At 45.3% G+C, this 22677-nt stretch overlaps 1 protein-coding gene across 1 annotated transcript in view; it reads right to left on the bottom strand.

Annotated features, from left to right (window-relative positions):
- The window catches only part of dennd6aa (DENN/MADD domain containing 6Aa), a 178606-nt gene that overhangs the window by 45149 nt on the left and 110780 nt on the right, over positions 1-22677 (bottom strand). The window contains exons 10-12 of the mRNA XM_038812835.1: positions 12272-12394; positions 1321-1416; positions 1082-1176 (exon numbers count right to left, since the gene is read on the bottom strand). Coding sequence (XP_038668763.1) covers positions 1082-1176; positions 1321-1416; positions 12272-12394 — 314 coding nt within the window. The remainder of the gene's footprint in view (positions 1-1081; positions 1177-1320; positions 1417-12271; positions 12395-22677) is intronic.

The raw sequence follows: 22677 nt of genomic DNA on the forward strand, positions 1-22677 counted from the left end.
CAAACATATGGATTAGGAAACCATTCAGCCCCTCGCGCCTGTTCTGCCATTCATTATCATGGTTGATCTGATTGTGACCGCAACTCCACATTCCGCCTACTCAAATAGCAATTGTCATGTGAGAGTATCTTTAAGAAATGGGTGTTTAAGAAATGTACCTTTAAGAAATGGGTGTTTATCAGTGATGTCAGAGTGTGGGTGGAGCTGGGCTGTCTGTCAGCTTTTCACTTTCGTTTTAGGCTGTTTGCTGCAGGATGTGTTTTAGTTTTGTTTTCAGTGTTGGAGCTGAAGCCAGACAAAGCAGGTGTACTTCTGTTCTCTGCCATGAAAAGACTATCTCTTGATCATTTGGTGAATTCAGAATTATAAATGTTCTCAGTAATGAATGTAAACCTGATGTACTTATGTTAAAAGGTGTTTCTTTTGTCTTCTGGATGTTGTTTGGGAAGTTATTAAGGATTACTTAGTGTTGTATTCTTTGGGGGTTGTATTTGAATTGACGGTTACTAACATGTTCACTGTATATTTTAAAAAGGTTAACTTGAGTTCATAGAATAAACATTATTTTTTTTAAAGCAAATCACTTTTCAATTTCTGCTGTACCACACCTGTAGAGTGGACCGTGTGCTCCCCATATCACAATCTATTAAAAGTTGTGGGTCAGGTGAACTCCATGATACACTTTGGGGTTCTCTAAACCCTGGCCCATAATGCCTTTGACTCCATTGATAGTCAAGAATCTATTTACTTCTGCCTTAAAAATATTCAATGGCCTGCCTCCACTGGTCTCCAGAGAAGAGAGTTTCAAAGACCCATGACCGTCAGAGAAAACATTTCTTATTGAGGAGGATGTTGGCAGATTCATAGGAACAAATTACCTGGCCATCCATCATCTCAGTTTGTGTGGTTGCATGGGAAGCCAATCGTGGAGAGGAGGAAGAAAATGAGGTGAGCTATTATACTCATCAAAGGTATGAGCGAATGAGAAGGAAATGTGAAAATCAGTGTGAAAATGAAATGATGTCTGAAAAGAGAACTCTTAAGGGAGATTGACAAAATAGAAATATACGACCAAATGTACCTGCTGGCTTCATGTCTCCTATTCGAATTATGTGAGGCCAGTGCTGTAATGTTTTGGCAAAGAAAGGATTGGTCACTCCAAGAATCACAGAAGGTCTACGTAACAGGAAAGAGTAAAGAAACAAAACAGAGTTTTTTAATATAATAAAAAACATGCAGCTATGCAAGTCATTAGCATTAACCATTCAAACATATGTGAAAAAAAAAAGCACGGTGGAATTTACAGGAAGTTGCACTCACGGAGCCTGCGTTCTGGTGGTATACTCTTTGAATTCACTGTCATGGATAGTAAAGTATGGCCTGAAATCACTGCAATATTTCAGTGGTGAAACACAGCTGTGAACAGTAAGAAAGATCACCAAGTGAACCACTGAGAAACATATTTTCACCTGACCATTCTGCACAAACCTCTCTTTTCACTGTAACATCACTACACATAACTGCAGGTCAGAATTAAACATTTCTGCACTACTTTAAATAGATTTTCAAAAAAACATTAACTAAAAACTGAAACCAGAAGCAATTATTTCATAAGCATTAAAAATATGAAGTTCATGTAACTGAACAGGCTCCAAATTTAGTTTGAGAAATTATAAATTTATTTTTGTGTAACTTTTATACACTAGCATTACAGTTTGAAACTGTCCTTCCCACTCTCCCAAGGATTGAGTCAATGGAGTAGCTTCAAATTATATCATTGTGAAATTCTTAATCAGTTTCTTTAAAGGGATTGGGAGGTATAACTTGTACCCCAAAACCTTTTGTGCACATGCATTGGTAATTTTAATTATTTTTAATCAGTATAAAAAGGCACTCAATTATGCTGAAATAAAAGGAAAATACGGCAGATGCTGGAAATCTGAAATAAAAACAGGAACAGCTAAGTTGTAGACCCAAAGTTATGTCTTTTTGGACTTGGCCAGCTCAGTCAGTAGTGGTGCATCCAGAGTACATTCTATGCCAGGGGTGGGCAAACTTTTCCGTGCAAGGGCCGCATTCAGAAATTCACAATTTTAAAGGGCCGCATAGTATATTAATTAATAGTCCCGGTTGTAACCAATTAGCGTGCGGCATATACCTCAGCGCTTCTCCCGCCGGCATCCTGCCTTTAGCCCTCTTTTTCTCTACTTTTCAAAAATGGCGCTTCACCCGGTTATGATTCTGGGCGCCTCATATAGAACATAGAACAGTACAGCACAGAACAAGCCCTTCGGCCCTCGATGTTGTGCCGAGCAATGATCACCCTACTCAAGTCAACGTATCCACCCTATACCAGTAACCCAACAATTAACCTTATAAAAAAAAAAATTTTAAAAAAAATTTTCTTTTTTTTGATGACTTTATCTTGGTGGGCCGCGTAAAGACCTTTGGCGGGCCGCATGCGGCCCACGGGCCGTAGTTTGCCCACCCCTGTTCTATGCCCTTGCCACCCGCAGTTCTTCCTCCAAGCGGTGTTCAACATGGAGGAGTACTGATTAGTCAGCTGAGGGTGGACGGTGCATGATAATCACCAAGGTGTTTCCTTGGCCACATTTGACCACAATCCATGTGGAGACTAAGTTCCACCTTCATAGAGAGAATACCGTTCATCATCTTGTGTGGCACTACCATTGTCCCAAATAGGATAGATTCAGAACAGGCCTAGCAACTCAAGACTGGGCATTCATGAGGTGCTGTGGGCCTCAGCAGCAGGCAGAATTGTACTCAGCCACAACCTATAACATTATGGCCCGGCATATCTCCCACTCTATGGATGGAACATAACGATTGCATGTGGACTCTAGAAAGGTTTACAAAGTCAGATTCGTACCCTCATTTGAAAGACTGTGAAAAGGTGGGTCAAGCACATTTTAATATCCAACTTGACTTACTTAAAGAATATTGGCAAGTACCTTTATCAGATAGGGTGAAGGAAGTTTCGGCTTTTTTGAAGCCAAATGGTCTGTATCATAGATTTTTCAGTGCAGAAGGCCATTCGGCCCATCTATTCTGCACTGGCCCTTGGAAAGGACACCCTACTTAAGCCCACACCTACACCCTATCCTCATAAACTAGTAACCCCACCTGACCTTTTTGACACTAAGGGACAATTTAGCATGGCCAATCCAGCTGACTTGCATATCTTTGGACTGTGGGTGGAAACTGGAGCACCCGGAGGGACCCCACGCAGACATGGGGAGAAAGTGCAAACTCCACACAGCCACTCAAGGCTGGAATTGAACCCAGGAGCTTGGAGCTGTGAGGCAGCAGTGCTAACCACTGTGCCACCATATCAATTTAAGGTCATGCCATTTGCAATGAAGAATGTGGCAGCAACATTCCAAAGATTAACGAACAAGGTCACCTCGGGTCTAAACAATTGTGCAGTACACCGTGACGATTTGGTGGTGTTCACTGAAACAAGGAAGGAGCATTTGGAAATTAAAAAAAATGTATTCAATCAATTAAAGGAAACTGGATTGGTGGTAAATTTGGCTGAGTGAATTTGCAAAAGCTCAAGTCACCTTCTTCGGCCATACCATTGGACATGGTCAGATGACTCCACGGAATGTGAAGAAGCAAGCTATTGGAGAATTTCCAATACCATCAACCAGGACAGAAGTAATGAGATTTCCGAGCATGAGTGGTTTCTACTGGAAATTCATGCCAAATTTCAGCAGCGTGGTTGCTCCCCTGACTGAACTTCTAAAAAAACACAAAGAATTTCAGTGGACATCGGATTTGTCCGGAGGCATTCAATAATCTGAAGACTACAACATTTCTAGTTTGGTGGGGAGGGTGAAAGCTGATCTGGCAAGGTGGGATGGTCTCCCTCTGTCACTGGTGGGTTGGGTACAGGCAGTTAAGATGAATGTGCTGCCGCAATTCCGGTTTATTTTTCAATGCCTGCCAATTTTCCTGCCAAAGGCATTTTTTAGGAGAGACATTCATATGGGGAGGGAAGGTGGCCAGAATTAAAAAGGTACTACTACAGAGAGGAAGTCAGGCAGGGGGTTTGGTCTTCCGAACCTGATGTATTATTATTGGGCAGCGAATGTGGAGAAGATACAGAGCTGGGTCAGAGCGGTTGACTCCAAATGGGTCAGAATTGAGGAGTGTTTGGGGAGGTGGGGGGGGGGTCGGGATTGAAGGCGCTAGCGATAGCGCTGCTCCCGACGGCCCCAGGGAGATACTCAGGGAGTCTGGTAGTAATAGCTTCGTTGAGAACTTGGAAGCAGTTTCTACAGCACTTCGGGTTGGGGGCAGGGTCAAGGGAAATGCCGATTCAGGAGAACCATAGATTTGAGCCAGGGGAGTGGGTTGGAAATTTTCGGAGATGGGAGGAGAAAGGAATTAGGACACTAAAAAATTTGTTTCTTGTGGGGTCATTTTGCGGGATTGAAGGAGCTGGGAGCGAAGTATGGGCTGGAGCAGGGGGAAATATTTAGATACATGCAGGTTCGAGACTTTGCCAGAAAGGAGATACACAGCTTCCCAGTAGATCTGGCTTCCACATTGCTGGAGGACGTGCTGACGACAGGGCGACTGTAGAAGGGGGTAGTATCGGCAGATTACAGGGCTATTTTGGAGGAGGAGAAGGTGTTGCTAGAAGGGATCAAGGCAAAGTGGGAGGAAGAATTGGGAGAGGCTATGGAGGAGGGATCTGGTGTGAGGGCGAACGCCTCCACCTCGTGCACAAGGTTGGGGCTGATACAGCTGTAGGTGGTGTATAGAGCACACCTCATGAGGATGAGGATCAGCCAGCTCCTTGAGGGGGTAGAAGATTTATGTGAACTTTGCAGGCCGGGGGGGGGGGGGGGGAGAGAGAGCCACAAACCACGTTCATATGTTTTGGTCCTGTCCAAAGCTGGAGGATTACTGGAAGGAGGTGTTTAGGGTAATCTCTAAAGTGGTGCACGTAAAACTGGACCCGGGCCCCCGGGAGGCCATATTCAGGGTGTCGGACCAGCCGGGGTTGGAAATAGGCGCGGAGGCAGATCCTGTAGCCTTCGCCTCGTCGATCGCCTGAAGGCAGATCCTGTTAGGGTGGAGATCAACACCTCCACCCTGTGCCCTGGCGTGGCGGGGGGACCTGCTGGAATTCTTGACGCTTGAAAAGGTCAAATTTGAACTGAGGGGAAGGATGGAGGGATTCTACAATTCATGGCCGTTATTCATTATGCACTTTTGAGAATTGGATCACATCGAATATTAGGGGGATTGGGGGCTGGGAGGGTTGGGGGAGGGAACTGTATGTGTTAATGATGACTATGGGTGATTCCTGATTCCTCTTTGTCATTTGTTTATGTTAACATGCGGGCTAATGTCTGGGGGTTTGGTGGGAGGATGTGACCGTGATATTGATATGAGGAATGACATTACATTCACTACTGATTAGTGTTTATTGTTGGGTGTAAATTTGGGAGAAAATGTGAAAAAGGAGAATAAAAAAATATTTAAAAAAATATAATCTGAAGACTGTTGACCACCGCACCAGTACTGATGACACCTAATTATGTTAAACCATGTAAAGTTGCAATTTATGCAAGTGAGGTGGTTGTTGGTGCTGTACTGTTGCAGGAAGACGATGAAGGAATTGAAAGACCAATTGGGTATTTTTGGAAGAAACTCAAGATTCACAAAAAATAAATATTTGAAGGATTCAAAGTTGAAGTGCACCCCCCCCACCCCCCCGGGATAATATAATGCATGAAAACCAGATGTAACCCAAGGGGATTTTCTTCTTATCTGCCAGGCTCACTCCCAGACATAACTCAAGCCATCTGACATTAATTCCTGGTTTGTTAACATTTGTCCCATTCGCCTCCAGATATAACTCCTGGCCCTCTGACAGAAACTTCAATAATATTGCTTTGTTAACATTTGTTCTGTTTGCCAGTTAATATAATTCATAGACAACAGAATCGCCTGAAATTGCAGGGATCGCGGGGTCTGCAGGAAACATGTTATTCAAGTGGCTTAGCTAAAATAGGCCCCCTCAAAACTAAAATGCCGATGTGATAATCACCCTCCCAACCCCATCGCCAACAACATCCCCTCCTGCAACGAGGAGGGCGGTGCCACCAGAAAGGAAAAAAAACCTTTCTCGCAAAATCCCGCACTTGCATGTACCTTAAACAACTCTGCCAAACTTGCAAACCGTCCTTCCAAAAACAAGTCCATCATCTCCATCACCCATCACCCCTCCCATCCCCAAAACCTCGCATCCATCCTCCCTGGCTCAAACCCATGGTTCCCTCAGATCAGCATTAACTTTGATCCCGACCCCAACCTAAAGTGGTGCCGAAATTGCCTCCATATTTTCAGAGTGACCACCACCGGACTCCCCAAGAATCTCCCTGGGGCAAACGGGAGCGGTGTTGTTGCCAGCACCCACAACCCAAACTCTTTGGAAGAGCATGCCCCCATCCTCACCCACAAAGCCTCCGTCTCCCTGCTCTAACCCCACATCTTCTCCGCATTCACCGCCCAATAATAAAAGGTTCGGTAGGGCCAAGCCCTACCCCCGGACTGTCACCCTCTCTGATGTACTGACCTCCTAATCCTTGCCACCTTACTTGCCCACACAAATGACTAAACCAATCTATCCATCCGCAAAAAAAATTATTTTGGCAAAAAGACCAGTGAGCACTGAAATAAAAATAAAAACTGTGGCAAAATGTTCACCTCAAACGCCTGCACCTGACCTGCCAACAATAGGGGAAGACTATCCCACCTAGATAGATCCAGCTTGACTCTGCCCACCAGACTCGTAAAGTTCAACTTACGGAGCCGGGTCCAATCCTGAGCCAGCTGCACTCCCAAACACCTAGAGTGTGTTGTTGCCACCCGAAATAGCAACGAACACTCACTTTTTCCCAAATTTAACTTAAAGCTTGAAAAACCACCAAATCTCCATTATATCCCCCACTGAAGTGCCTGGATGAGAGACATACCGCAACAAATCATCAGCATACAGGGACACCCTATGCTGGGTAAGTGTTCTCCAAGGCGGCCTTCAGGCAATGTAGAATCGCAACAATGCAGAATCGCCGAGCAGAAACGTAAAGCCAAGTTCCGCACACAGGAGTACGGCCTCAACCGGGACCTGGGATTCATGTCGCATTACAGTCACCCCCACCATTTGGCCTGGGCTTGCAAAATCCTACCAACTGTCCTGGCTTGAGACAATTCACACCTCTTTAACCTGGGGTTGCCCCTATCTCTGGATCTGTAAAGACTTAATTACCTGCAAATGCTTGCGTTCTAAGCATTGTCTGGCATCTTTGAATTTGTCTATATATATGTTTCTGGAACATACTCTTTATTCACCTGAGGAAGGAGCAGTGCTCCGAAAGATAGTGTTTGAAACAAACCTGTTGGACTTTAACCTGATGTTGTAAGACGTCTTACTGTTCTTAAGAAAGAAATGGATGCGTGTCCCATTGTCTCTGGCAGTCCCACCTTAGCTAGCACATCCTCAAACATCTCCACCAATAGCGGCGCCAACTTATCCATGAACCTTTTATAAAACTCTACTGGGAAACCATCCGGCCCTGGTGCCTTACCCGTCTTCATTTTCCCTATCGCTACCCACACTTCTTCCACCCCACTGACTCCTCCAACTCTGCTCTTTTCTCCTCTCCTACTTTGGGACACTCCAATTATATTACTATTTCTGATCGTAATGTTGCATTGCTTTGTGCAATATAAGTTACTCATTTGCTTCTTCCAGAATATCTTTAAGTCGACGTTGCTTAACACTCGTAGTCTTCCAATTAGAGTAAATGCTTTATTGAGTAACGTTGACAAATTAACTGTGAGTTTGTTCTCTCTCCAATCCTTAAACTGGATGTTACATGAACATGATTGATTAAGAAATACTTATGATTATCTACACCAGTGCTGAGCTTTGTCTGCTTGTGGTCACAAGTCGCTGTCCTTATGAAGAGGAGGATCTTGGCTTCAGTCTGTCTTTTATACATCTCTAGTACTGCCCTCTAGTGATTACTTAGTTGTAGTGTCTTTACATTAACCCCTTGTGTACATGCAGATATGCAGATCACTACAACTCCAATCCTCCCCAAAACTCACTCATGCTTGACTCATCCTCCTGAAGTTCTGACTTATACAAATTCTTATGGAACTGCCTTGTTCACCTGCTCCGGTGCCACCACCAGCTCCCTGTCCCATCCCGGACCCGAACAATCTCTCACAGCCGCCTGCCGGCGGAGCTACCCGCCAACAAGCGGTTGGCCTTCTCCCGACACGGCCCCCTCGCCCACTTCAACTGCCAAGCTGCCCTTCCCATGGACAAAAGTTCAAACCTCGCCTGTAGCTCCTTCCTCCTCATCAGATCCAGGGTTGGATCCTCCGCATATCTTTCATTCACCACCAAAATCTCCTCCACCAACCGCTGCTGCTCCTCTCTTGCTTCTGTCCACCTGAGCCTTAAACAGATGACCTTGCCCCTCATACTGCTTTCAATGCTTCCCAAACCACTGACGGTGAAACCTCCCCATTCCTATTGAATCCTACATAATCTATCACTTTTCTCATTTTGGTACAGAGATGTGGGTCCGCCAACAACCCCACATCCAACCTCCACACAGGCCTCTGAGCTGGCCCCTCCACCAAGACCACATCAACCCAATGTGACGGATGATCCGAGATAACAATCGCAGAATATTCTGCCTTCCTCACCCTGGCCAACAGCAATCAATCTGTACTGGCGAAAAGAACGAGTGCTCCTAACCCTGCGGATGCAGAAACCCCCAATTTCCCTCATAAACACAGCCAACACTGTTGCTGCCCCCCCCCCCCCCCCCCCCCCCCCCCCTCCCTCCGCGCGCACGCAAAGGGGTCAGCGAACATGGCTTGGACCTATTCACCTTTGGACCCAACACAACGTTCAAGTCCCCCCCCCCCCATATTAACTGGTGCGTATCCAAATTCAGTATGGCAGCCAACATCTTCATAAATCCTATGTTGCCCCGATTTGCGGCGTTTACGCTAACCAACACTGCTAACCTTCCCTTCAAAGCACCCCTCCCCCATCAGTCAGTCATAACTGCTACTCCTGGCCCCATCCACAGACGGGATCCAGCATTGCCCCTAGTCACCATCAGCCCCCTACCCCTTTCCCAGAAACCTCCCATCACTTCCTCTCAATAACCCACCCAGCATCGTTCCCATCCCTCACCATTCACACCTCCCAAGCCAATCGGAACCATACAGGTTCCGATTACAGTGGCCGCTCCCACCTCCACCTCCCTCCCGTTCACTAGCCATTCCATGTTTGCTGGCAAGGTGGCCCCTTCCAGAGCCCCCTCCCCCACACAGAACAAAACATCAACACCCCACACCCAAATCTTCCAAACTCCCAATACAGTAATCAAAAGAAACAAATCCCAATCTATCACTACAAAGCCCCAAATCACCCCTTCCCAAATACAACTTAAGCAGAGGAAAACAAAAAGAAAAAAAGAGAAAGGAGAAGAAAAGAAATAGAAAAAAGATTAACACCACCAAAGTCCAAACTCATTTCAGGCCCAGTCCTTCAGCTTTCATGAAGGCTTCCGCCTCCTCTGCCGGCTTAAAGTAGAAGTCGTTGTGTGACCCTCAGCTTTGCAGGATAGACCACCCCAAAACGCACGTTGCTTTCATACAACGCCCGCCTTCGCCCGACCAAAGGCAGTTGCGCCGTGAGATCCTGGTATATTCGAATACCAACGCCTTCCCACCTCACAATTCAGCTACGCCCATCTCAGCACCAGATAGCTGTGGAAGCATAATGTCACAGCTCTTGGTAGCTCATTTGCGTTTGGTTTCGCTTGGAGCAACTGATGAGCCCTTTTCAACTCAGAGGGAGGGGTCCTCCTCCTCCCCCGTTAACTTAACGAACATCTCCGCAAAATACTCCGTCGGCCTCCAGTCCCTCAAGCAGTCACACGAACCTCAGATTCTGCCTTTGTGCCGGTTCTCCAGGTCGCCCACTTTGGCTCTCAGCCCTTAGTTACACTCCACCACCCTCCGCAGCTCTTCTCCAATCGAGGTGAACTGGTCGCTGTGCTGTGACAATGATCCTTCACTCCCTTCAACACCGCGCCGTGCTCCTGCCCTTCCGTCAATGTCTTTGCCAAAGCCTCCTTCATCAGGGCAAGAGTCTCATCCACTCAGTCCTTGAGCGAGGTCATCATCTCTTTGCCACACTTGTCAAAGTGCTTATAAAACAATCGCTCAAACTCCCCCGCCATCACTTCGACCAGCTTATCCACCGTAATGGGTGCAGCCCCAAATGACGAGCCTGCACCCACCATCTTTCCTCACGCTGGACTCCCAACCAAACTTGCTGTTGGACCTCCACTTGCACCCCCACTTTGTCCCCCGATTCTTTTTCTGGATTTTCGACATCCTTTGTTCGCCTCAGACTTTCCCACAAACAATCATACCAAATTCTCCCAAAAAACTGGGTGTGAAGGGCCAAAAACCAAAAGCTCCAGCAGGAGCCACCCAATGTGCAACATGTCACCACCTGAAGTCCATTCTGCATAATTTTAAGTACAATCTGCATCGTAATCTTTCTGTACTCATACTGTGTAATATTCTGCCAGTCATAAGCCTTTACCATACTAATCTTTGTTTTAAAAGTAAAGTGACCCACTTCAGTTTCCAATGCCCACAGTAAAGAGGGGCCTCATAGCGAGATAGCTGATAAGAGAAAATGATGTTCTTTTTTGTGTGGATCTAGTCCAGGCTGTTGTAAATGTGACCGGAAGAGGAAATGTGACTGCTGATGCTTTATCACGACTGTAACATGTGAGAAGACTAAATGGACTATATTTATGTTGACGTTTGCCTGTTTAAAAATGTAAAATGATATACCGCAGAGAGTATAACTTGTATGTAATCTTAAGAAATGTTTAATGTTAAAAGGGTTTCAGAAAAATGAAGCCAACTGTTTACATTCTGGTTCATTTTTATTAAAAGGGGGGGGGGGGGGGGGGGGGGGGTGACGACTGGAAGACTTTTGGAATATTGAATTTCACGTATTGAGCAATTTAAGGGTTAGAAGCTTGGGGGTTAGAGTGTGTTTGGCTGCAGTTGTCATGTTTTTAAAAAAAAATCTGATCTGCAGGGCCTGGATGCTTTTAGAAGCCAGAAGGTGAAATTGACAAAGGAATGTGTTTTCCAGTTTGGACTAATGGGACTGTGATTTGACTGGGAAAGTCCCTGGGGCGTACATGTGGTTTGCAGTCTGCAAAGATAATTTGCTTTTTAGCTTGGGGAAAATAGGTAATTGGTGGGTGGAGCAGAGGAATGCAGAAGCATTTTGAAAAGCTTTAGAGAGGCAGTTTTTGGAAAATGTTTTGGAGAGAGGAGTTGAATTCTGAACTGCCTGGCACGGAGTCCACAATTCTCTCTCAGCAAGAGAGATTGAGAGCTGTAAAGTTATTTTCTTGATGTTTAATAGGAAACTGAGTTGTAGTGTTTAAGGGGTATTTGTAAACTGTTCCTTTTGGGTGTGAAGTTAAAAAAGCTAATATTGTAATCGGAATAAAGTTTTCTTAAAAATACCAAAGCCCGATTTTTTCACGCAACCACTCCTGTAGCGAATCATTATTTCCATACAGTCTTACAAATAAACAAAATACTGGGGGTTCGGTCCAATATCCTAGCCACTGTTGGGGTCTGGTGTGGGATCGTAATACATGTCATAATTAAAAATAGAAGTATCATTTACAGATCAAAATAATTTCAAAATACATAGTTAACGTACCTGTTCCAACAAAACACATAAACATTCAAAGAAACAACAGCCTTACTAAACTGAGTAGACTTATTACAGTATGATTTTCTAGAGTTGCTTGGAATAATGCTCGCAAAGGTTATACTTTCCGAATTGTATCACAAATTCTGTGATGCAATTTAAGCTTTGATTTAAATTAAAACAAAAATTTCATGTATGCAACCACAACAAAAATGCATATGATAAAAATGTACAGGCAACCAATGCTAAGTATTTTTTATTTTAGATGCAATACAGTTTAACATATTTGCGTCAAGGTGATTTTTTATGAAAAGTATTGCTTCCTGTGTCAGGAGCAACACAAAAAGAGCCATATGCTATCTGTTAAGTATATTTAAAATATAAGTAGTAAAGGGACGATACATTATGTGCAAGGTTTTATTTACAAAAATATTCCTTTACCAAACCAAGGCCAGAACAGTTTCTGATGACTCAGCAGGCGATGGTGCCATAACAACAAGAGGTTCGCCTAGTAACACAAGCTCCCAAATCATCTGAACGTGGAAGAAGATTGGACAAAAACATCTGCAAATGAAATTTTAAAACCATTAAGACAGTGTGATACCATCCTTGTCATCATACTTAAGAATTGAATTTGGAAACAATGGGCCAATTCTTTCTATTTAAGTCAGAACCCCTGGCAATTTTTTGATGGAGGATCTTGCCAAACTCACTCAGTGCAGGAAATGTCGGAGGCATCAGTGAAGGGAATCTGCACAGAAGCATGCGCCCTTTTTACTGCACTAGCTGCCATATTCAGGTAAGAGAGTTTGAATGACCCAAAGCTTCTTTGAAAAGTCATGGAGGAGATCATAAGGGAGTAGGGCAGGTGAGGTAAGTGGGGAAGGAGATAGGGTAGCAGGTGGGTGAAGCGACAGTTGGGTACGATGGGAAGGTTTGGATCAAGAGTCAGGGTGGGGAGAACAATCAGGTCAGAAGATCTGGGCCAGCTGATACAGCAGTGGATTAAGTGTACCATGAGTTCTGATCCAGACCCAGGAGAAACAGTAGACTAGGAGAAACAGCAAGTTTAAACCAGAAATTTCTGTTGAATAAGAGTGAAACCGAAGGAAAAGTTTCTGCAGTTCACTGTCATGTTCCTTCCTTTAGACATTGTAGGCGGGCAACAAGTGAACACAAGAAAAATAGAAGAGAGAGGGAGAAAGATAAAAGTAAATAATAACTCATTTTGCCTTTTCCAGTTCAGAGAGACTGACTAATTGTGCCACTCTTATCACATTCTTGACTTATTACAATTAACTCAGCTAAGACCAGAGATCAGACCAGTGATTCCCAATGTTGTGTACTATAAAAAATTTGGAGGCACACCACCCATGTTCTCCAACTGGTCTGCTCCTTAGCAAAAGCCTTTTATCTCTAAAACCTCCTAAAAACACAGCAAGGCACCATTTAATACATCTGTCATTAGTTTAAGTTTACAATGAAAATCTCATCACTCTGACTTTTCAAATGCAATATTTAAAAATTAATGGTATTTAAATATACAAGTGTTTGCCATTAAATATTTCAATTGGTTTCAGTTTTTAAGTCTGCATTTCTTAATGTGCAAGTTCATAAGTGAACAAAATACTGTGAGCAGCATCCTATTGTCACGAATACAAACACTCACATAAACACACACACATATGAGCGAGAGGGGTTTTGCAATGTCTACCCCTCTCTGCACTCAGACAATAACTGGGGGATAGGGAAAAAGGAAGAAGGTTAAGGGTATGACGACAATAAAATACAAAGGTTACAAATGTCCAGAATTAGAAATCAACTGGAATATTCCTTCTGAAGGGAGATTGACTGAATGACTCATCTTTCCAGAGTGGGACTTCCATGATGGGAGAAGACATGCAGAGTAAGTTAGATGGATGAATGAGTTCCAATGTTGCAGTAGTTGGCAGGTTTGATGAGGGCCAGAGTTCTTTCTGCTTCCTCTAGTTTGATTGTAGGCAGCACAGGTTGTAGCCTGGAAGTCGGTTCACGTTGGAGGTCAAACAATAACTGCGGGAGTTCAGTTCCACCGAACAATATTACCGTGCAGCTTGTGGGAGATCACGTGACATACCTTCTCAATGTTGAACAAAGGATGCCTGGAATCTTGAGGCGCTTAGGTGGAGTCGGGATTCCCTATTGTTCTTGGAGACATTGGTTTTGGATTAACTAAATGAAGACCTCTCATCAAACCAGTGTGCTAGAACAGTTAATGCTTAAGCCATTAGTACCATTATGGGCAATTGAAACCGGCGAAATATTGTCTTTGGAGCAGACCCATCATCCGTGGGGCCATTGTTACTTTGAAACTGCTGAAAGGCATCATGTGACCAGCTGCAGCCTTCTTGTCAGCATAGCAATTGGCCATTTTGTACAGCTTTGATCTGAAGCTTTGAAGTTTATCTGTGGCAGTCAGAATATTCTTGTTTTTCTCCTGCATTTTAATATTCAGTTCATTCAGATAGCTGAATACATCTGAAGGTATGCAAACTTAGCATGGCAGATTCATCACGTATTAAATCTTTGTGTTTAGAATTCATGCCATAGAGTCATAGATGTTTACAGCATGGAAACAGGCCCTTTGGCCCAGCTGGTCCATGCCGCCAGTTTCTATCACTAAGCTAGTCCCATTTGCCCGCATTTGGCCCATATCCCTCTATACCCACCGGGCCCATGTAACTATCTCACTGCTTATTAAAGGGAAAAAAAATTGTACCCGCCTCTACTACTGCCTCTGGCAGCCCGTTCCAGATGCTCACCACCCTCTTGTGTGAAAGAATGTCCCCTCTGGTCTCTTTTGTATCTCTCCCCTTAAACCTATGCCCTCTAGTTCTAGACTCCTCTATCTTTGGGAAAAGATGTTGACTATCTATCTTATCTATGCTCCTAGTTATTTTATAGACCTCTATAAGCTCACTCCTAAGCCTCCTACGCTCGAGGGAAAAACGTCCCAGCCTATCCAGTCTTTCCTGGATTGGCTGGGACCAGAACTGAACACAGTATTCCATATGTGGTCTTACCAGTGTGAGACAATATCCTGTATTCAATATTCTGATCAATAAAACCTAGCATGCTGAATGCCTTTTTCACCACCCTGTCCACCTGAGATTCCACCTTCAAGGAGCTATGAACCTGTACCCCTAGATCTCTTTGTTCTGTAACTCTCTCCAAATCCCTACCATTAACGGAGTAGGTACTGCCCTGATTTGACCTACCAAAATGCATCACCTCACATTTATCGAAATTAAACTCCATCTGCCATTCATCGGCCCACTGGCCCAATTGATCAAGATCCTGTTGCAATCTTATATAACCTTCTTCACTATCCACTATGCCACCACTTGGTGTCATCTGCAAACTTACTAAACACGCCTCCTACATTCTCATCCAAATCATTAATATATACAAATAAAAGCAGACCCAGCACCGAACCCTGAGGCACACCGCTGGTCACATGCCTCCAGTTTAAAAAACAACCCTCCACAACCACCCTTTGGCTTTGGTCGTCAAGCCAATTTTATATCCAAGCGGCTACCTCACCCTGGATTCCATGAGATTTAACCTTTTGCAATTACCTACCATGCGGTACCTTGTCAATGGCCTTGCTAAAGTCCCTGTGGACAACGTCGACTGCACTGCCTTCATCTACTTTCTTGGTTACCCCTTCAAAAATCTGAATCAAATTCGTGAGCTGACTTTCCCTAATTAGCCCTTGCCTGTCTAAATGCCTGCAGATCCTGTCCCTCTGAAAAATCCTTCTAACAATTTACCACTACAGAAGTAAGGCTAACCTGTCTGTAGTTCCCAGGCTTATCCCATAGCCTTTTCTTTAACAACATTTGTTACCCTCCAATCTTCAGGCGCCTCTCCTGTGGCTGTTGATGATTCAAATATCTCAGCTAGGGGGCCGGCAATTTCCTCCCTAGCCTCCCACAACGTCCTGGGATATATTTCATCAGGTCCCAGGGATTTATCTATCTGAATGCAGAGTTGAAAACGTTTTCATTATGGACTGGATAAACACGAGAGAGGACCTTTCTCCAAGATGGCCATCACATTTTGGTCCGCATGTGTAAACCCTGGTAATCGGCTCCCATCTCTTCACACAAAATGGTAAAAAAGTGCAATTTCAAAGGATGTGACTTCACATCATTCACGATTTTCACTGTTTCATATAATACTGCTATTAACACAGATGGCATTGTTTTGGCAACAAGAGTTTCACAGTGCAGGATACAGTGCTGACTTGGATGTCAGGACTCTGTTCTTCCACCCAATTCACGAGTCCTTTGACTTTCTGGTAATGGAAGCTGCTCCATCAGCGCAGATGCTATTGGTCCAGTCAAGATCATTTTTCCTCCAGATAAGTAGTTGTGATACAAAAGATTTCCTCTCCGATCGCATGACCGGGCGATTCTTTGCAAAAGATGAAATTCTCTTTCATAGAATCTTCAGCAACATACCCGACATTGGCTAAGAGTTGGCAGTGTCTGCTAATGTCTGTGGAGTCATCAATCTGCAGTTTCCCCAGGAACTCCTGATGTCTCTTGAAGCACCTGTTCAATTTCAACTGAAACTTTGTCAATATGCAGTTTGATTATATTATCAGAAAGAAGAATTTTGTTGATTTCTTTGGCAGCATCAACTTCCAATTTAACTCATTCAATATATTGGCTGATTTAGCACACTGGGCTAAATAGCTGGCTTGCAATGCAGAACAATGCCAGCAGTGCGGGTTCAATTCCCATACCGGCCTCCCCAAACAGGCGCCGGAATGTGGCGACTAGGGGCTTTTCACAGTAACTTCATTGAAGCCTACTTGTGACAATAAGCGATTATTATTATATTTGCATGCCAGCAGAATTCAAGTTTTGGCAACGGTGTGCAGCTGCTTTGATTTTGCCATGAGCTCAGCAAACCTGCCTCCTGTTCACGATCTGAAACCTGCACATACCCCATAGTACATTGATTTCGCTTTATGCTTAGTTTTCTCAGCTGCTTGAAGTACTGTGGGCGCTATTCTCCACCCCCACGCCGGGTGGGAGAATAGCGGGAGGGCCTCCCGACATTTTTCACGCCCTCCCGCTATTCTCCCCCCCCCACGCCACGAATCGCGGCTCGCCGTTTTTTACGGCGAGCGGCGATTCTCCGACGCCGGTGGGCCGAGCGGCCGGGCCTTCACACCCGTTTCAACACAGCAGCAAACACACCTGCTCGCTGCCGTCGTGAAACGAGCGCCAGATGCCCGTTTGGGGCATCTAGAGGCCCGATTGGCACGGGAGCACCACGACTGTGCTCGGGAGGGGACAGGCCCGCGATCGGTGCCCACCGATCGTCGGGCCAGTGTCCAAAACAGACGCACTCTTTCCCCTCCGCCGCCCGGCAAGGTCAAGCCGCCACGTCTTGCGGCTGAGGAGAAAGACGCCAATTGCGCATGCGCGGGTTGGCGTTGTCCAACCTGCGCATGCGCGGCTGACGTCATCGGCCGCGTCAGCCGGCGTGACGCTTGACGTGCGGCCTTGACGACCATCCTAGCCCCGCCCGGGGGGGGGAGAATTGGCCCCAGAAGTGGCCGTGAAGGCTGCCGTGGGTCACGGCCTGTCCCACGGCAGCCTTTACGACTGTCCGCATTTGCGGAGAATCTCGCCCTGTATATCTTTACTGGAGAGCGAACAGTGTTTTGTAAAAAAATTAACTCTGCACTCTGGAGGTTTACAAGACAAGAAAAACATGAGCAGAAGACTTTAAGACACAGATTTGGGGTGGTGGAAACTGAATGCTTAAGACTTTGGTCTTTGCTGTTTGTTCATTGTTAATTTCTTCTGTATCTGTGTTTTTGTGTGTGAATGTTGTAAAGTGGGGGCAGGAGCAATGCTGTTATGGGGCTTGCTGGTGGGGGCTGTATCTGGGCGAAATTGGGGGTTATTTATTATATTGTTGGAGATGTTTGGAGGAGGGGATTTGGGTGGGGTTCTTTTTTTTTCTTCCTATAACGTTTGGTATTAAAGATGGGTATTGGTAGGGGGCTGATTGTTGATTCAATGTTTGAAAGAAATTGACTTTGCCCTGGATGGGGGGGGGGGGGGGGGGAGGGCGGCAGTGTCACCCTGCCTGCAGCACAGCTAGTTAACGGGAGTGGAGAAGAGGTGGTGGCTGCAGCTGTTTATCCATGGTGGGGTTGTTTTCTTTTGTTCTTCAAAATAACAAATTTATTTTTTTTGTTTTTGTTTCGTTTGGGACAAGGGAGCGACTTGGGACTTGTGGTTCTCTGTGGGTTGTTTGTCTAGTGGCCGGGGGGGGGGGGGGGGGGGGGGAGTAGTAGTTTGCAGATGGTGACTATGATGGTTCCTTTGTTTTTGAACTGGCCTGATGGGGGTGGTGGTGGCAATCTTGGGAGGGCCTGGAGCTGGTAAAGGTTGGGGCCCCGTCGGATTGCCTCACAGGGGGGGATACAGATGATCCTCGGAGGAGGCGGGTGGTGGTGGTCAGAGGTTGGTTATATGGAATGTGATGGGGTTAAATGGCCTAGTTAAAAAGGTCCCAGGTGTTTGCCCACCTGAAAAGTTTGAAAGCTGACGTGCTATTTCTACAGGAGACCCATTGAGTGTCAGGGGGTCAAGCTAGGCTGTGGAAAGGTGGGTGGGGCATGTGTATTACTCGAGTTTTGATGTTAGGACGGGGGGACCACGGTGCTGATTAACATAAGGGTGGCTTTTTCTGCGGTTATATTTTGGTGAACTCAAGAGAGAGCTACGTAATTGTTAGTGGGGTGTTAGCTGGCACAGTTTCGGTCAACGTGTATGCTCCTAATTGGAATAATACTGAATTCATTAAGTTGCTGGCTTCTATTCCCGATCTGGGATTAGGGTGGGGTGCATATTCGGAAATCGTTATATCAGATCATGCCCCACATTATGTCCACCTGATGTTGGAGTCAGCCTATGCTCAACGACCACCCAAAGAGGTTTGTCACGACACTGTTTGCTGACAAGGGATTTTGCGAGCGGGTATCCTCCGCAATTGGAGAGTATGTGGAGTTTAAGAACGAGGTGGTCTCTCCTTCCACTGGGAAGCTGTGAAGGCGGTTATTATGGGGGGAGATCATTTCTTATTAGGCCGATAGGGATAATTCTGGAAAGATGGAGAGGCAGAGGCTGTGTGTGCGTGGGTTTCCTCCGGGTGCTCCGGTTTCCTCCCACAGTCCAAAAGATGTGCGGGTTAGGTGGATTGGCCATGCTAAATTGCCCGTAGTGTCCTAAAAAAGTAAGGTTAAGGGAGGGGTTGTTGGGTTACGGGTATAGGGTGGATACGTGGGTTTGAGTAGGGTGATCATGGCTCGGCACAACATCGAGGGCCGAAGGGCCTGTTCTGTGCTGTACTGTTCTATGTTCTAACTGTTATTATGAAGAAGAATGGGAGTTATATTAAAGATAGAGAAAGTTCATTGCAGAGGTTGTTGAAATGAAAGAATAATAAAGGAAGAGATTTATCAAAGATTCCATCCTCGAGGTGGACCACCAATAATCAATTTACCCAAACCGGAGCTTTTGACAGAGAAAGAAATTGCAGACGGATTTCAAATTGTTGTCAATGATGAAGGCGGTGAGCCAGCTGCGTTCGAGGGGGACTTCTACGAGTATGGGGAGAAGGCCAGCTGTCTGTTAGCTCACCAGCAAAGGTGGCAGGCTGCCTCCCGGAAGATAGTGCAGGTTAGGGACTCAGGTGGCGGATTGGTTTCTGCCCCAGAGAAGGTTAATGAGGTGTTTGATGCCTTTTACTGTGGACTATCAAGTGTGAACCTCCGGAGGAGGATTCGACAATGTTACAATTTTTGAATTGGTTTAACTTCCCGGAAGTGGAAGAGGAGAGAAGGCAGTAGCTGGAGGCGTCAATTGGATAGAGATCATCCTGAATTGTATTTGTTTAATGGAGACGGGAAAAGCACTGGATCCAGATGGATTCCCTATCAAATTTTATAAACAGATTGCTGGTCTGTTGGTTCCACTTCTGATGTATATGTTCAATGATCTCTGTCCTGGGGGATGTTGCCGGCCACGCAGGTGCAGATATCAATATCTTTCCGTGTGGAGTTTGCACATTCTCCCAGTGTCTGCGTGGTCTCACCCCCACAACCCAAAGATGAGCAGTGTAGGCACACTAAAATGCCCCTTAATTGGAAAATTTAAAAAAAGGACATTGATTTTCTTGGTCCTGAAAAAGAACAAGAATCATATTTAGTGTGGGTCGTACCGGCCTATTTCTTTGTTAAATGCGGACGCCAAGTTGTTGGCCAAGGCATTGGCCACTTGTTTGGAGCCCTGTCTGCCAGGGGTAATTTTGGGGAGCATATAGGATTTGTTAAGGGCCGGCAGTTGTTTGCCAACATTAGGAGATTGTTGAATGTGGTGCTGTCTCCCTCCTCAGTGACCAAACCAAAGGTGATATTTTTTTCGGTGGATATGTAAAAAGCATTCAACAGGGTCGAGTGGGGGTACCTTTGAGATTATGGGACTGTTTGGCTTTGGGCCATAATTTATATCTTGAATTAGGCTTTTCTATAGGGCCACCACTGCGAGTTTCCGTACTAACGTTCCGTACTGAGAGGCTGGTTTAGCACAGTGGGCTAAATAGCTGACGTGCAATGCAGAACTAGGCCAGCAGCGCATGGGTTCAATTCCCGTACCGGCCTCCTTGAACAGGCGACGGAATGTGGTGACTTCGGGCTTTTCACAGTAACTTCATTGAAGCCTACTTGTGACAATAAGCAATTATTATTATTATTAATGTCCTGAGCTTGGGGTACTTTCAACTGAACTGGGGTACAAGGCAGGGGTGCCCATTACCTCCATTGGTGTTTGTTGTAGCAATTGAACTGCTGGTTATTGTGCTGAGATCGTCTACCAGTGTGTGAATAGAGCGTGGAGGGAGGGAATAAAGGGTGTCCTTTTATGCAGACGATTTGCTGCTATACATCATGAACCCATTCTCCAATGTGGGGGAGATAATTGAGGTGCTCAGGAAGCTTAGCTCCTTTTCAGGATACAAACTGAACCTGGGATAGAGTGAGTTTTTTTTCCAGTGAACATCCCGGGGAGGGGACCGGATCTAAGGGGGCTACCGGTTTGTTTAGCCAGGACTAGTTTCCGGTATCTGGGTGGCCCATGATTAGACCTCGCTCAAGTCCGAGGGCCCTCACTACTGCTACACTCTCATTCTCTCTGGTAAAAGTTTTGTCGAGCCCAGTGGTAATAGCCTTTTTGAGGATTTGGAATCAATTTAGGCAGCATTTTAAATTAGGCTCTATGTCACTGTTGATGCTGATTTGCAGGAACCATAGGTTTATCTCGTCTGGTCTAGATTCAACATTTAGGATAAGGGAGAGGGAGGGGTTGGAGAGGTTTTGGGATATGGTTTCTGGAGGGTAGGTTTGCTTGTCCAGATGAGATTTTAGAGAGCTTCCATGAGGGAATGTAATCAGATACTTGCAGATGTGTGATTTTGTACGCAAGGAGATTCCTTTGTTTTCCCTGGTGCCGGTGTCCTCGTTTATGGATAGCATCCTGTCCTTGGACGAGCCAATGGAGGGGAATCTGAAACATTTATGGGCAAATGTTGGCGACAGAGTAGACAGCGTTGGAAGAACTAAAGAGGAAGTAGGAGGACGAGCTGCAGTTGGTATTCTAGGGGGGAATGTGGAATGAGGCTCTTCATAGGCTTAACTTCAGCTCCTCTTTACAAAGTTAAGTCTGATACAGTTCAAGGCGATGCATAGGGCGCACCTGACCAGGGCGGGTATGAGTAGGTTCTTCTCAGGTGTGGATGATAGATGTGAGTGGTGCTAAGGGGCCAACAAATCACACGCACACGTTTTGGTCCTGCCCCAAGCTTGTTAATTTTTGGGTCTCCTTTTTTAGAACCATGTCAGGGATTCTGGGTGTTAAGTGGAGCCGTACCCATTGGCGGTCATTTTTTTTGAGTGGCGGACTCGCCGGTGCTGCGGGTGGGGACGAAGCCAGATGTCTTGGCCTTCACTTTTTTAATAGCTCAGATGCGGGCCTTGCTCGGGTGAGGTCTCAGGTGCCGCCTAAGGCTTCGGCTTGGTTAGGGGACCCGATGGAATTTCTGTACCTTGAGAAAATTAAATATGCCATAAGTGGGTGGTTGGATGGGTTTTACTCAAGGTGGCAGCCCCATTCATTATCTTTTTCAGGGAGCTGCTTATCATCACATGTTGGAGAGGGGTGGGGGGAGGGGGGTTGGAAGAGTTGCTTTGTATTGGGGTCAATTTTGTAATAATGAACATTTTATTTGAATAAAAATATTTTAAAAATCACAGTTATATCATTAAAGGTGAACTGCAGGGGGCGGCACGGCATGTACTGGTTAGCACTGCTGCCTCACGGTGCCGAGGACCCGGGTTTGATCCCGATTCACTGTCCGTATGGAGTTTGTACATTCTCTCAGTGTCCGCTTGGGTCTCACCCCCACAACCCAAAAAGATGTGCAGGGTAGGTGGATTGGCCATGCTAAATTGCCCCTTATTGTACAAAAAAAAATTGGGTTCTCTAAATTTATTAAAAAAAGGTGAACAGCATGATATATCTTAGTTTCTATTTCATTTAATTATTAGAGATTCCTGATTAAATTTTACATTGATTGACTTGTGTTGAACTATGTCATGGAACAAATCACAACCTATATCCAAATTCTAAAATCTACAGAATTCTCAAAACTTTTGGAAATTTAGTCGTAATTAAAAAATATTTTAAAATATCGTATTTATTCCCTCAGGGGATGTGGGTGTC

This window comes from Scyliorhinus canicula, chromosome 11 (assembly GCF_902713615.1).
Source record: "Scyliorhinus canicula chromosome 11, sScyCan1.1, whole genome shotgun sequence".
Taxonomy (NCBI): domain Eukaryota; kingdom Metazoa; phylum Chordata; class Chondrichthyes; order Carcharhiniformes; family Scyliorhinidae; genus Scyliorhinus; species Scyliorhinus canicula.